This window comes from Triticum aestivum, chromosome 1A, assembly GCF_018294505.1.
Source record: "Triticum aestivum cultivar Chinese Spring chromosome 1A, IWGSC CS RefSeq v2.1, whole genome shotgun sequence".
NCBI lineage: Eukaryota > Viridiplantae > Streptophyta > Magnoliopsida > Poales > Poaceae > Triticum > Triticum aestivum.
In genome coordinates this window covers 576,816,505-576,833,699 of record NC_057794.1, presented here as the reverse complement: position 1 = coordinate 576,833,699, position 17,195 = coordinate 576,816,505, and the positions used below count along the sequence as shown (strand labels likewise).

The following is a 17,195-nucleotide window of genomic DNA, read 5'->3' as shown; positions in this document are numbered from 1 at the left end:
CAATGAAATTGTGCATCTTGGCCGGAATGAGCATTCCCATCACATAGCCCTACAGAGTTAAGACAACCTCTTCGAGTGGAATAGAGGGTAAGCGAAGATACACCTCTATGCAGCCCAATTGAAGCACGTTCCGTCGACAAGCATGACACTAGTGCAAAGCTAAGAGATGTGTAATTAGCATGGTGGTGCTTGAGAGAACAAGAAGCAACACACAAGAATGACCAACTTAAAAGAGGGTGATGCTTACACCAAGTTCTACAACCGGATCAACGCGAGGACAAGAATAAAAATCACATCCATAGGGTAAGCACAATCTTGATTGGGTCATCGAGCATGAACAAGAAGATACTTCTCCGATGCCATGGGAAAAGAGGGCTCTAGACCAAAAGATTTCAACAGGGAGGAGCTCAACCTTGACACACGGGACTTGCATGACCTTGAGGCCCCTTTCACCAAGGAGGAGGTGTGAGAGGCCATCAACCAAATGCCAAATGACAAGGCACCCGCGGTGGATGGGTTCATCGGGCATTTTTTTGGAAGTGTTTGGGACATTGTTCATGAGAGCCAACCATAATTTTGGTAACCTCCATGGTGCAAATCTCCAATGGTTAAACTCTGTAAACATTGTGCTTTTACCCTAGAAAGAGGGTGTGGAAGAGATCATCGACTATGTGCCTATTAGCCTCATTTATGCCCTTGCAAAAATCATTGCTAAGATACTAGCCATCCGGCTTAGTATGCACATGAACTCTCTTGTTTCTAATGCCTGAAGTGTGTTTATCAAGAGAAGGGTATTCATAAGAATTTAATGTACGTGAGGAATCTTGTCCGCCCGTTGCACACTGGACGACCTTCACTCTTATCTTCAAGCTTGCTTAATATTCGCAAGGCCTTTGACTACATGAAGTAGGAGTACATCACTGCCCTAGTCCAAAAAAGGGTTCCCAAGCAAGTTTAGGGATTGGATCACCGCCCTAATTTGCACATCCTCCTTGAGGATGCTTTTAAACGGGGTGATCGGACCTCCAATCTAGCATGGTCGCGGGTTTCGACAAGGTGACCCCCGCACTCCTTTTCATCATCGCAATCATTCCCCTCCAGCACGTGCTTGACTTGGCAACAAGGCATGGTCTTCTCCACAAGATCATGGTCGGGGCACCATGGTTAGAACCTCTCTTCATGTAGATGATGCGGGATGTTCAGGGCCCCGATCGAGTGTGATATCTATCCACCAACTTCCACAAGAGACCCATGGTCCCAATCGAATGTGGTCATTTTAAACCTTGAACCAAACCTCCAAAGTTTGTCGGCTACTCGTGCTTCCTTACTGATAACATACTTGGGCCTTACGCTTTTGGTTTGGCAACTCAAGAAGGTGGACTTCCAATAGCTCGAGGACAAAATTGCACTAAGTCTTGTCCCTTGTGAATTAAAAATATTACTAACATTGGCCGCTGGTGGTATCCTGGACTAGAGGGTGCTTACCTTACCATCTCCCGACCATCCTGGTCGGGCCAAGGACCCCCTTGGCGGTTAATTACTAGGCCTCTTCGGGCAGCCCATGACATATACAAGGAAGATTCCACAAGGCTTGCACGTAACATGAGGACTTTTCTAAATCCTAGGCCTCTGGTACATTATATAAACCGAGGCTAGGCTAGTCGGTAGAACATATTCTAGATATTCTATAGATTCATTCACACATACGATCTGGAAGTAGATCAATCTATACTTTGTACCCCATCCACAATCAGTACAATACAAGCAGGCGTAGAGTTTTACCTCTTTTGAGAGGGCCCGAACCTAGGTAAATACCGTGTCTCCTTTCTGTCTTGTTACCATCGTGCCAAGATCACCAGCTCGGGACCCCCTACCCGAGATCTGCCGGATTTTGCTCCGTTAGTCGCAACGCCCTTGTCAAGTCGGTTATCACCTCGGAAACACACTTCACAGAAGCCAATAAGCTAATGAGAGCTTTTCTTTGGTCGGTGTAAGATAAGACTATTGACACCAAATGCAAAGTCAATTGGGACACCGTGCCCCGCTCCCATGAACTCGGCGGCCTCGGCGTGCCCAGTCTTGAGAAGTTTGCTAGGGCTCTATGATTGTGGTGCCTTGATATGAGTGGAAGGATCCAACCAAGACGTGGGTCGAAAGGGGCAACCCTTGTGATGAAATGGACCTCGATCTATTCTATGCTTCTACTACTATCACCATTGGCAAATGGTGCGTGCAAGTAATAAGGAAGCCCGAGGATATCACACCTCCAACCTTTGAAGTCTCGACAAGAAGGAATTAGACAATGTGAGAAACTCTAAGGAACGGTGCTTGGCTTTCCAAGATCAACATTAACTTCTCGATGGTCCACGATGCTGAATTTATTGCTCCTTGGACTCTACTTCACGATTTCCACCTTGAAGACAATGCCAAAGATGAGATTACTTGGAAGCACACGGAGAGTGGACACAATCTTTAGGGTATGTGAACAAGCGTATGTGGTGCGCAGGTGGTACCTCGGCCAGCGTTGGTGAAGCAAAGCAACCAAAACCCACCACCACACACACCCACACGGAACGGGTGAAATGAAACAAAAGCATCTCATCGCATCGGCGGAGGCGTCAACACTTTGGACTTTGGATCCCATCCACCCACCCCCTTCTGGCCTTCTCCTCCCCTCTTTAAAGCCGCCGCCCCCCTTCTCCATCGACCGCACTACAGCTGCTGCGACACACACCAGAGCTCAGTCCGTTCGTTCGTTCGTTCGTTCGTTCGAGCTTAGAGAAGGACGAGATGAGGATGTCGCTGCTGAGATCCGCGTCGCAGCACCTGCGCCGCCGCCGCGACTACTCCTCCGCCTCCGCCTCGCCCGAGCGCAAGGTGGCCATCCTCGGCGCGGCGGGCGGCATCGGCCAGCCGCTGGCGCTGCTCATGAAGCTCAACCCGCTCGTCTCCTCCCTCTCCCTCTACGACATCGCCGCCACGCCCGGCGTCGCCGCCGACGTATCCCACATCAACACCCGCGCCCTGGTGCGTCCCTACTCCCTCTCCCTCCCTCCCTTCGCTAGATCTGTGCGTGAATGGTCCGTCTGATGGTGGCGCTGCAGGTGAAGGGCTTCGTCGGGGACGACCAGCTCGGGGAGGCGCTGGAGGGCGCCGACCTCGTCATCATCCCCGCCGGGGTGCCCCGCAAGCCCGGCATGACCAGGGACGACCTCTTCAAGATCAACGCCGGGATCGTCAAGGGCCTCTGCACCGCCATCGCCAGGCACTGCCCCAACGTAAGCCCTCACCACTCACTCTGCTACCACTGTAGATAGATCTGCAGTTCGGTGGAGGCGACATAGTTTGATTTGGTTGCTAAATGCGGTAACCATACGTTTTGCTGCCTGGAATTGCTTCTACTTGCCGGCGGTTGTAGTATGTTTTGCGTTCATTTCTGATCTGGGGCGTAGGGACAGAGCAGTCAAATTGTTGCATAGGATTGCTCTGTACTAGTAGTCTACAAGAGTTGTCTGCCCAAAATGAACCCAACTGCCACAGCAAAATCAGGCGTTAGTACTTTCCTGCCCGGAATCCGTAGGCTGCTTCTATATAGGGGGCACACTTGGTTCAGGCCTTGCTTTACAGTTTGAGCTTGCCCCTCTTCATTTTTGTTCTCGGGCAGCGCAGTCACATTGTTGCATATGCTTGTTGTAGGTAGTAAAACACCTAAAACAATGATTTGCTCCAAAGAATTGAATTGCTGTTGCCAAGCATAATTGCCACTGCCAGTCGGTTGTATGCTTTGCATTCAGCGATGATCTGGGGGAGAGCAGTCACGTAGTTGCATCATAGGATGACTGCCACTCTGTTTGCCCAGAATGAACCCAACTGCCACTACCAAGTCAGGTGTTTCTTTTCTGCCTCAGTGTTTTAGGCTGTTTGTAGACAGCATGCTTGCTTCAGGCCTTGTTTTACGATTTATGTTCTGGGGCCGTGCAATCACATTGCTGCATATGATTGTTGTAGGTAGTAAAACTCTATCAGCTTTGCTGCCCAAATGCTGTAGGCTGTTTGCTAGGAGGCAAATTTGATTCAGACATTGTTTTGCATTACTGCGATGGCCAAGGTGTGGCATCCATGGGTAGTTCTATTTTCCCACTCAAATGCGCATTCACATCAAAATGCATGTCTTTTTGTATTAGAAGAAATCCAAGAAACTGCAGAACTTGCACGACTGCAATGCAAACAAACTCTATGCTACTCGACGTAAAACTGCTAACTGAAATTAGATAAACGAAAAAAGCAAAAGAAGCAAAGAAAGCTGCTCTAACACTAACACTATCCAGCCATTGGCTCCGGAGGCCTGGCATGACATCATTGTGTAGTTTAAGCATGCTCATGTGTGCGCTACTGTATGTCAAGATGTCAACTGTCGTTTATGAAGTAATATTTTAAATTATACATTATTTATGTAAAAATCTGATTGTGGAATTGTCAATTATGCTTGTTCAGGCTCTCGTCAATATGATCAGCAACCCTGTCAACTCGACTGTCCCAATTGCAGCTGAGGTGTTCAAGAAGGCTGGTACCTATGATGAGAAGAAGCTGTTTGGTGTGACCACTCTTGATGTTGTTCGTGCTAAAACATTCTATGCTGGAAAGGCAAACGTGCCAGTTACTGGTATTAAGATGACCTTTCACTTAATTATAGGGAAATTTGAGATTATGTTGTTAGATTTTATGCCTCTGTCATTTCAATCTGAGTTGTTGCTGTGATCTTTTGCAGGGGTGAATGTTCCTGTTGTTGGTGGCCATGCTGGAATCACTATCCTGCCACTGTTCTCACAGGTCTGGCATCTTAGTGGCTTAACTTGTTTTGTTTTATTTCATTCAATATGTGCAAATCTAGCAAAATTGTAAGCACATACTGATAACAAAACTTCATAGCATAGTTGTATAAAATTATTCTGAATGCTGTTGGCAAGTCGTTTTAGCTAATAAAATCTATGTTTTGGATAAGAATCAACAGTATGCCTCTCTAGTGATGCTTATCTTTCATCTGTCAATCACTGAAACACTATGCAACTAATGCTGTTTTAATTTTATGCTATATCTTCCATATGTTTTAACGCCAACGCCTCAAGTTAACAACTCAATTCTTTATATTTGATATAGGCTACTCCTGCAAGTAATGCATTGTCCCATGAGGACCTTCTCGCCCTCACGAAGAGGACACAAGATGGTGGGACGGAAGTTGTTGAAGCGAAGGCTGGAAAGGGCTCAGCAACATTGTCGATGGCGTAAGTCTATGAACACGCACAGACTTTCCTGAGCATGTCCTCTTTCTGCTAGTTTTATGCTCTTGAAAATAACATGCTATTATCCCTGTGTGTCCATGGTTTTTATAGAATATCAAAGTAGCATATTAGTGTTTATACTCTGCAATCAGCATATGACCAACTTCAGTATGCATAACCTACTTGCACTGACTAACTACTGTATTGTAGTTCTTGTATCCATTTGATTGTATCTTCATAGCTGTGCTTTACTGCCAAATACTCCCTGCGTTCCTAAATATTTGTCTTTATAGAGATTTCAACAAGTGATTACATACGGAGCAAAATGAGTGAATCTACACTCTAAAATATGTCTATATACATCCGTATGTGGTAGTCCATTTGAAATCTCTAAAAATACAAATATTTAGGAACGGAGGGAGTATGTACATATGCGAATGTGTTTTCCATTCTGTTTATCAGTAGTTACATGTTCATTCATTGTATAAGTGGCCTTCTTTTTCTTGCGTGTTCATTTTGTTTGGGCCTTCAGTTTAATGTTTTTTTTCAGTGTGATACTTAAACATTTGGTAGCGTAAATTATGTTGCACCCTGGATTTCTGATTTTTTTTGGATTACTGACCTATGTACTATTGTAGAGATTATTCTTTACTAAATAGTTTTTTGATCCCACTATTAATCTTCTGCTTTTGCTTTCACGTGAAATGCATACTTAATTCAGTTATGTCCAACATATTGTACTCTTCTGCTCATTTTAGCTGGAAATTACCATCTGAAATGAGACATGGCCATTTTGATCTATGTAGATGAATTCCGTAGCAATCTCTTGTTTTATAGTATCACATTGCTGATCTTAGACTGGACTTCATTGTTTGGTTTTCGCTGACAATATTTTATCTTCTGTTTTTCCAGATATGCTGGTGCTGTTTTTGGAGATGCATGCTTGAAGGGGCTCAACGGTGTTCCTGACATCGTAGAGTGCTCTTTTGTCCAATCAACCGTAACAGAGCTGCCATTCTTTGCCTCCAAGGTGATTTCCTGTTGCCCCCATGTAAAAAAGAAAGAAAGAAAGGTTTTTTGTTGTTTCTATATAGTACACAATCATTTGCCTGCATGAAATTTGCTTGCATGCTTATTCCTAGAAGGTGTTGCTATGTTTTTGACTTTGTAAGCAGGTATCCAAAGTGTAGGTTTCTGTTAAATCGTGTGGCCTGTCACAGGCCTGGCAAGACACTCTCGTTGATTCGTAATTTTTTGGTTGATTATTATGTTTATGGAGTTATCATTGTCGTAGAGGGTCAGACATGTCCCATTTGTTATAATAATCGAACTGGCATACCACAATTCACAGATTGTGCTTTGTTTCACATCATCTAAGCCCATTTTTGAAGCCTGGAAAACATGCCTGTGCTGAATGCTATTCCACAACCTGTTAATTTCCGTGAGAAGATCGAGACTTGGTGTGCTGAACACTACTTTCTGTTGGCATTGCACAGGTGAGGCTGGGGAAGAGCGGAGTGGAGGAAGTGATGGGGCTGGGCGAGCTGTCGGCCTTGGAGAAGGAGGGGCTGGAGAGCCTCAAGGGCGAGCTGCTGTCTTCCATCGAGAAGGGTGTCAAGTTCGCGCAGGAGAGCTAGGCGGCGACCTTCTCAGCCTATATCGAACGGTTCACACTTGAACTCATGCAATTTTTGTTCGGCCGCTTTTTTGTTGCCTCCAAACCCGGTTGTGCTGCGGGGCATCGTGGCGTCGTCGTGCTCCACAATAAAATGTACTGGCTTTGATGTCGCCAGACTGAACTGAACCTGTAGTATCAGAAAATGCAGACACCGGTGCCTATGTGTTTACAGCATTTGTACCCGAGATCACGAAGCGAAACTGAAGATTCTGTTGGCATTATATTGTGCCGATCGGCCCCTTGTGTTCTACATACAGGGGTGGGTTTGCCATTCCTCTGTTGAATTGTCGACACCGTTTGTTATCTGTTGAATTGAACTGAATCTGTCGATGCGTGCTTCTTTGGAGATTAAGTAGCAGTCGAGGTGGGTTTGTTACGAAGTGTTGAGAGCTCAGCTCGTTCTGGGTTATGGAATGATGCGTGGCGCGTAGGAGGAGAGGAGAGCAGTGCCAACTAAACTGTCAATCCAAGTGTGGAAGCAACAGACACCGATGATGGTGATGAACTGGGTTTCTGCCTTTTCTGTTCAGTTGGAGCTTGGAGAAGGCAACTGACCAATGTCTAGTAGTAGTCCATGAACATCAGGGAGCGCGGCGAGAGTGATGAAGGCACAGCCAATTCTGGGCATGGATGACCAAAAACATTCCTGGGTCAACGTACACAACACAGCATGAGCGAAGCAGACAGCAGCTGCCAATAGATAGATATGCCTATCCCATCAGGCTGAGTGTGCCAAGGACGCGACGTTTAACCTTGCGAATTGCGATGGCGTAAGCAGCTGCTAATGGAAGAAAACCCAATGGCTCTGGCTCTGGCTGTGGCAGGTCGGACGTCAATTTGTGAACTCTTTGGGCTGCTGGATTTATCCCCCACAAAAAGAAGAGAAGCTGTTGATACTAACTACACACGCAGCAGAGGAAGACGTGAGCCGAGAGGGGACGGCACCATGTCCCCTCCCCAGTAGACCCGCCAAAAACGAAAGGTGACGCTGCCGTCGTCCAAGAATATGATCAACAGACGCCGTCTCAAGCCTACCACCGCTGACACGGTAACTCGATGGACCGCACGGACACCGTCACGCCCCGACCCCGGCACAAATCCCCGCTCCACAGACTTGATTTTCAGGACGGTACGAGGAACAACCTCGCTCCACATGAGCCACACGGCACGACACGACATGGCAGATTAAGGCCCTCTTCGGATATCCACCGGATCCGTGGAATTAGAGGAGTTGCGGAGCACCTAATTTTCAACTTCAATATTTTAGCCTACAACTCCCTAAGTTCTCCCACTCCGTGCCTATCCACTGTACGTCCTTGTCACATTTTATTTTGAGGGGTGTTAGAAAAACTTGATGTTTCTGAATCGAGGGGAAACGATTCATCATTTATTTTTGTCATGCTGTTCATTGCCTTTGATTTGACGGGACGCACAACTCATGTTACATATACAATTTACCACCACCGACAAGTGTACCGAATCTTCTAGGAAACTGGTTTGGTGGCAATGTATCATACTCCGAAAGATCAAATTCATGTGGGAGTTTGTGCCGTTCTTTGGACAATTTGGAATTGTTGAAATGCGTGCGTTTTTAATAGATCATACATTCCTAACTTTTTACAGGTTATCTTCAGAGCTATATCGTTGATTCGTATGTGGTCATCGTGACAATGTGTGTATGAGTGTGTGTTAATGGCTTTTGAGTGCAGCCATCGGAAAATTGCTGCACCGGGTCTGTTCAACCGTATGGGTGTGTCGATGAGCTCATGGTGTTTGGATACCACCCCAAACGGCACACACACATACACTATTTTGGTTATTTTGCCACGAGCTCCTCGCATATCATTTGACCACAAACATTGGCACACACCTTGCTCACCCGAGCATCTTGGATTCCAACAAATTTCAGATTTTATTTATTCTGTTTGCTATTTTTTGAATTTACAATTCATTCTAGAGCAGATGTATGTATGTTTTTTCTTTTGCCGCGAGCTCCTCGAACGTCAAAGCACGATGAAAATTTGCATGCACCTTGCACACCTGAGTATCTTCGATGTCATAAAATTTCAGATTTTTTTGGCTATTTTTGTGAATTTATTGTTCATAGATGTAGCATTCATACCGGATGAAAACCGCGTGAGAGACTAAACTTATCCGGTTTTAAAAGTTGAGGGACTGAGTTTTGCTAGTTTTGGAGTGAAGCGGCCATTTTTACACTTTGGAAAAAATTAAGGGATGGAAAATATACTTATGCCTTATTGAAATGATTGCGTGCATGGCTTGATGCAGACGCTGGGTGCTTATACAATTGCTTGTGGCGCGGGCCATCGAGGTGTCGTTGTGCTGCGAGAATAAATTGATGTCGCCAACGTGAACTGATTTGAAGTACCAGAAACAGCAAACGCCGGTGCCACTGTTAACCTGTGCTATCGATGTGTGCTTCTCCAGAGATTCAGAGCAGTGGTTACTGGTTAGGCACTATTGAGATATATTGGTTATTGAATGATGCGTGACGCGTGGGATCAGCGCGAGCTGCCAACCCCAAGTGTGGAAGCAAGAGACACTGACAGTATGCTAATGGATTAAGTCTCTGCCTTTTCTGGTCAGTTGGATCCTGGACAGGGCGTGTTGAGTGCACTACCAGCTTTGGACATGGACGACTGGAGATGACCAGAGATTTTATAGGTCAGCACAATATGACCGAAGCAGACAGCTGCCATCAGATCGATGGATAGATATGCCTACAAGGTTGGGTCTCTATCCATCTATCTACATTTATCCCAAGACGCAGAGCATAAGCTTGTGCCACACGTTTTAGCCAGCATGTTTGCTAATCATCAGCATCGTTCTACATCCACGATTAGGGCATCTCCAACACCACCGGCTGAACCTTTTCTATATGTTTGGACCGGACTATCCAAACACTCTTAGGCTTTCAATGTGGTCATTCATTTTAGGTCAGACCGTTTCTTATGTTTGAAATTCCTCAGGTCACTCAGAACAGGGAGACAGCCTAGGAAAGTATGATGTCTTTTACTTTTTTTGATTGAAAGGGGTCTTTTCCCCGATTTCATGAATGGAACCAAACAGTCGTATCATACATCCAAAACGCAAACACCGCCAAAGTTTAATATAAGACTGGGGAAGCAACAAAGCCCCAACACGCCACATCCCCTCACCCCGAGATACATGTAGGGATAGGCAAGCAAAACAACCTTTGAAACTAGATCAAACTCTCCCTAGCGCGCCCTACTCCAAAGCCTCAGAGTAACAACAGATCAACCATTTTCCAGTCTTGGAACCCATGATGCACATTCTCTTCGTGCTTGGAAGATTTCACTGGTGACTCGATCCAGCAGTTTTGTGGACCATTGTAGCCCCAGGTTTGCGTCCTCCCTCACCTGCAAAGAGCTTCACTCATTAATCCAATATGACATTTTGAAAATAACAACACTAGGATCAAATGGCTAAACATGTTGAAAGCAAGCCAAATTCCTGGTTTTCCAGATACTTCAAACTAAATCAGTTACCCCACAGAAAATAGTTTCCTTTTCTCCAAACCTACCCCTCCAAGCCAATCATTAAAACATGTGTCCATGTCATAGAAGTTACATGGGATTCCCACACTGCAACTCACCACATTCCACACATATCTAGCAAGGGGGCATTGGAAGAAAAGATGATTAATTGATTCTTTTTCCCATAAAATAAACATTGTTCTTCACATCCCCCCACCATGCAAGAGAACATCCCTAGTTAGTATGATTTTTTTCAAAACCAGCCACAAGAATGTTCTAACTCTGGGATAGTCCTCCACAATCTGCAATGCAAAATAAAAGGATTTGACATTGAAGATTCCTGACACAACCAACATCCAAGATAGCTTATCTTCCTCATCATTCAAAGTAACTTGTCCACAAAGACTCAACGGATTCTGCTATTGAATTGCTTTATCTCCAACCAGAGCTCTACGAAAACTGAGACTTACAAGGCCAGAGGCAAAAACATCATTGACTGTCATATTTAGATTCTGCGAGATGTTATATCAACTAGGGAAAGTAGTAGAGAAGCTCTCTTTGCTCAGCCATTTATCTTCCCAAAATCTAGTTTTCTTTCCATTTCCAACACATAACTTGCAACAAGATAAAAATAGGTCTTTACATTTCAGCAGCGCTTGCTAAACATGTGAGTCACCTTATATTCTTTGCACTTGTCCAAGAGTAGATTTTCCAATATATTTGTCCCACAAAACTCTCTGTCATAACCATTTTCATTGAAAAGTTTCCACAGCCAGAGCAATATTCATGATGTATAGATTTAAAACTCCTAAATCACCTAAATCTTTAGGTCTACACACTTTATCCCAAGCCACTAAATGATATTTCTGTTTATCTTTTTCATCACTCCAAAGAAACTAGCTCTGGGCCTATCTAGATTTTTCTTGACCCCCTGGGAAGTCCATAAAAGGAAAGCATGAAAAGATCCAAGCAAGTCAAAGAAGAGTTAATAATCGCTGTTTTGCCAGCAATATTAAGAAGTCTACCCAACCAGCCACCCATTCTCTTTTCCATTTTACAAGGGTTCCAATCACTTTTCTTCAGCCTTTTTTCGATCGACTGGATGCCTAAATATTTTAAAGGTACAGATCCTTTTTCGCAAGATAGTATCTCTTCAAATTGTTTAATTCTATCCTCTTCCATTCCAAGACAGATTACTTCACTTTTTTGAAAATTATTTTTTCAAACTAGACATAATTTCAAACATGCTCATAATTCTTTTCACATTTCTAGCTTGAGCTAAATCACTTGGAATAAAATGATGGTGTCATCTGCATATTGCAGAATGGACACATCATTATCCTTATGATTTTTAACAAGCCCACTAATCAGACCTTGTTCCACAACTCTGTAAAATCAAACTGCCAAATTGTCCACAACAAGATCAAAGAGCAGGGATACATAGAGCCCCCTTGTCTTAAACCTTGATGGTTTTGAAATAGGTCCCAATCTCACCATTCACCTTAACAACTACCTTACCTCCAGAAATATTTGTCATCACCCAATCAATCCATTTATTAGGGATTTTTTCCATTTTAAGTGTTTTAAAGAGAAAACTCCATTTGACTTTGTCAAACGCTTTTTTCAAAATCAATCTTAAAAAGCATATGTGACTTTCTTTTTTTATGCATGGAATTCAGAGTTTCATGCAAAACCAACACCCCTCCAAAATATATCTACCTTTTATAAATGCAGTTTGGTAGGTCCTGATCATACCAGTAATTATTAAAATCAGTCTATTAACCAAGATCTTTGTGAAAATTTTGAAAATAACATTCAAAAGACATATTGGTCTATATTTTTGAATCCTTTATGCATCACTCCCCTTAGTCAAGAGTGAAATTACCCCATAGTTTAGCCTGTCCAGGTTTAATCTATGACCATAAAACTCCTCTAGTAATGCAAATAGATCTATTTTAACAAGCTCCTAGAAATGCTAGTAAAATTCAATTTTAAAACCATCTGGTCCAACAGCTTTATTTTTCTCCATACCAAAATAGCTCCCTTCAACTCCTCAAGTGTGAATTTCTTAGTGGAGAATTTTGTTCTTCCTCATTAAGTGTTTCCACACCACTATAATTTATCCCTAAAATTTTGATCTCTGGCTCACTAAATATTTTTTTTGTAGAAATTGGTAATGTATTATTTTAGATTATCCTATCCCTCAATCACCACCTTCATCCTGTATCAACTTAACAATTCTATTTTTCCTAAGCCTCACATTTGCCTTAGCATGATAATATTTAGTGTTTGAATCTCGTTCAAACAACTCTTTATTATGAGATCTTTGGAGCCATTTTGCTTCCTCTTCCTTCAGGATTATCTTCAAACTATCCTGACAGTCTTTTTTATACTTTCTATCTTCCTCCTTCAAACTTTTCTTTCCCCCCAGTTTATCCAGTCTATCTATCTCTTCAATCAGATTTTTTTTTGCTTTCTAAACAATGCTTCAATATTCAAATTCCACCCTTTTAAAACTTTCCTAAGATTTCTCATTTTATTTTGCATCTTATCCAATAGAGAATTCCCAGGATAATCTTCCACACTTTCCCCCAGTTTATCCAGTCTATCTATCTCTTTAATCAGATTTTTTCTGCCTTCTAGACAATGCTTCAATATGCAAATTCCACCCTTTAAAAATTTCCTAATATTTCTCATTTTATTTTGCATCTTATCCAAAAGAGAATTCCTAGGATAATCTTCGACACCTTTTCAACCACCCCATCTTGGTCTTGTCTCTGGAACCAACTATTTTCAAAGTTGAAAGTATATTTTTTGACGAAGGATGGATTTTATTGACTCAAAATGAAGCGTCAAGTTGATACAAACACGATGAGAACACACCCAACCTATGCATAAATAAGATGCACACAATCAACACCAACACACACAAACACTACTAGGGAAAAGCCTAGCAGTAGCGCGGGGTGACGCACTACTGATAAGGCGCTACAACTAAAGGTTAGCAGTAGCGTTGGTCAACACACGCTGCTACTATAAGTACTTAGTAGTAGCGAGTTTTTCGTAACACGCTATTGGTAAGTACTAGCAGCGCGCCTCTGCGCCCGCGCTACTACTATTATTGCGTATTCTATTTATTTTTCATTTTATGTTGTATTCATACACCATTATACAAGTTTTCATACAGTGGCAATTTATATATTACTTTTACATCATAATGAGTTATTACATCACTGGGTGAAAGAACTGTGGACTAGTTTCAAGTGGATGGATCCATCCACTTGAAACTAATCCACGGTTCTTTCACCCAATGATATAAATCATCATCATCATCACATCATTAACAACTTATCATCATAATACATCATTGTCATATAACACCTCCTCATGATCATCATTTTCATCAATGAGACATCATATAGCAAGTTGGTCACTAGTCATAATCACAACCCCTCCTCCTCCTCATCAACTCTAACACATTGTAGCAAATAATAACACATTGTACCTAGGACCTACTCCTCTCTCATAGGACTTACTACCTTCTCTTAGATAAAATAGCATAAAACAAGATAGGCCCTGACTCTCCATTATGGAGAATGGAGATTATCCTATCTCCAATTCTTGCACTTCACACAATGTTGCTTCCAAGTAGCTCCCTATGACCGACCATACATTTTTTCCAATCTTTGATTATCATGTCTCCATGGGTTTTAGAAATCCGGTATGAACATGAGTGATTCGTAGGATGACCTGGACGTAAGTCCAAAACATCAAGGTGACCTTTCGGAAACATCAGATGAGGCACACAATCCTTCGGGATTTTCTGTTGAAAAACATAGTAATAACTTTGTAGTTAGCAATGTAGTTGAGTTTTAGAAGAATTTATGCAAAATATACACGTATGTCGTAATAGTAAAGAATCTTACCATGGCATCTCCATGGATGTTACCATAGTTCAACACGTGCACTAGTGGCACGTATTGACCATAACATGGAGGATTTTCATAATAGATATTGTAATTCTCAAGATCAGTAATAAATGGGATCAGATGATTTTTCTCCTAATAAGTTAATTCTGAGCCATCGGTGTAGTAGGTTGTGTCTACCATCTTCCGCACATTCTTTGAAGAATGAAAATAAGCTATCAATGGAAATAAGCTTTCAACTATTTTGAAATAAACAATATAAATTACTTAATAACTATGTTTGAGAAACTCACATAGCAGTAGAATTGGAAGTGTATCAGCAAGGACCCAAATGTCCATATTGTCTTGGGCGATGTCAGGATCACCAAGATCCATGGTGACAAGCATACCCTCATGAAAATCATACATCTTGCAAACCGCTTCCCAATTCGGGCAACCAAAATGGGTTACGCTCTCAGAATTGTGTAGATTTACATCAAAATCCATACCATGATGGGTCCGTAGGTGAATTTTCTTTGTTCCCATACTTTCACGATCTTCAAAATCCATCCTCTCCAAGACATAGCATCTTGCATGACATGGGATAAGCTAGTCGAATTGTAAAGGACGAAAATTACACGTTGAAGTAGTAGAAGTCGTGCTTGATTATGAAAAGACACTTGTCGTCGTTGCATACCGTTTCAACATCTAAGGTCTCCTGGAGCTTCATGCTGAAGCGCCGACCTTCGTCCAGGTGAGACCTGTCGCACAGACCCCGGTCGTCGTTGCACCAGTCGCACTCCCCCGGGAGACTTTCGTCGTCCGATGACGACATTTCTTAGGCTCATAATTCAAAGATTAAATTTGTAAAATTAAATATATGTACTATAAAAACTAAATTAGATCATTATTATTCATCATGGGTTGACTATCGGTTTGCCGAGTATTTTCTTGAAAACTCTCAGCTCATGTGGTGTATACATTCGACCTCTCATATATGGTGGAGACTCTCCCTCACTGATTCCTCTCTGACATTTGCGACCGTCGGTGATGGTCGTTACTCCTCCTTCCCCTAGTGCAAAACAAAGGTCTAACACAAGGAGAAGAAGGAGAAACGACCCCCACGACAATAGTCGGATCTTCGTCCTCTCTCATATATGGTGGATACACTCCCTCACTGATTTTTCGACCGTCGGTGATGACCGTTATTCCTCCTTCCCCTAGTGAATAACAGAGGTCTAGCGCAAGGAGAAGAAGGAAAAAAGACCCCCACGACAATAGTCGGCATTCTTCTTCTCTCATATATGGTGCAGACTTTCTCCCTCACTCATTTGTTGACTGTCATGTATGGAGCCTCGACAGACTTAAAGTCAACCCAAAATGTCGTTTAATTACGTTTCTAGAAAATACAGGCCACTCGATATTTCCTACATATTCTAGCACAAGTCATGCCAAAATTCACGGAAAAATCCGGCATGACCTTTGCTAAAAAAGGACATATCGAGCGCCTGACATTTGCCGGAACAGAAATTAATCAACACTCCGGCAAATCATTGGCCACTCGGAGGTGTAACCTACAAACATGGCCGACCACTTGGGCAATCACGTATCCTATTTGAGCAACACAAGACATACATGTTTATATCTACATCATATGAGCATTCAAACTTGATGGTCATTGCATTTCAATGGTTGGCAATATGAACAAAAACATTTCAAAATATCTTATGGGACTCATATTGACATGGAGATTTGTCTGGTCTCACCTCGAGGTCGGAGGGGGTCGGTGACGGGGACGACGGCGGGGATGATGGAGGGCTCCTTGATTTCTGCAAAAACAAAAACCCTATAAGCTATCAACTAATCATATGCATACGCCTTGCATAGTGCTCTCCAATTTGAGCATTCAAAATAGGACTAGTTCTCCAATTTCAGCATTCAATAAGCAAAACCAAATCGTAAAATAAATTAGTATTCAAATTAGCATGCATTCAATAAGCAAAACTAAATCATCTTTGGGGTCCATACATCGTCGAATATTATCACTAATACATCTCGAATAGTATCATACATATAACATCACTAATACATCTCGAATAGTATCATACATATAACATCACTAATACAACTAATACCCTAGAGAATAATGGGTATCGGCGCGGACAGTGGACACCCAAAGAGAAGGAACCATCACAGGATCATAGCTCCAGTGAGATCCCTGAAGAACCTGCCCTCCAACACAACCATGTAGCGACAGACGTGCTCGTCTTCCTCGTTGGCACGGTGACGTACCACCTCCGCGAGGTCGTCAAGCCTTCGCACCGTCACTGGCCCACACGACCGCCACCAAAGAAGGTTCGGGTCAACGACAGGCTGGCTCCTCACCAAGCTGGGCCCCCTGGCAGGTAGCACCTCCCAGTACCAGCCCGGCGGAGCCCAGTCCCGGACATGTCCCCTCTGATCAAGCATGCCTCCTCCATCGAGTCGACGACGGGGATGCGGGATAGGCATCGTCGACGTTGATGCGGGAATAATTGATTTAACTAAAAAAATAACAACAAATGTGACATGTTCAAAATATGACATGTCCACTTCAAAACGAATCAATCTAGAATTCTGTTAAATACACCTAAAAATAAACTAGTTCTATTAATTTTCTTACTAAAAATAAACTAGTTCTATAGTAAAATTTTAATTAGACTAGTTCTATTAATTCAACTAGTTCAACTAAGCACTTACTATAAATAAAAATAAACTAGTTCTTACTAAAAATAAACTAGTTCAACTAGTTCTATTAATTTTCTTACTAATTCTA

General features: G+C 42.7%; 1 protein-coding gene across 1 annotated transcript; it reads left to right on the top strand.

Annotated features, from left to right (window-relative positions):
• The first annotated feature begins 2,686 nt into the window (after positions 1 to 2,686).
• LOC123069208 (malate dehydrogenase 1, mitochondrial) lies at positions 2,687 to 7,178 on the top strand. The gene is made up of 7 exons (XM_044491998.1): positions 2,687 to 3,027; positions 3,105 to 3,278; positions 4,495 to 4,663; positions 4,769 to 4,830; positions 5,158 to 5,282; positions 6,192 to 6,309; positions 6,776 to 7,178. Exons 1-7 carry the CDS (start codon positions 2,791 to 2,793, stop codon positions 6,914 to 6,916), a joined length of 1,026 nt encoding a protein of 341 aa, XP_044347933.1. The 5' UTR covers positions 2,687 to 2,790; the 3' UTR covers positions 6,917 to 7,178.
• Positions 7,179 to 17,195: the final 10,017 nt, after the last annotated feature.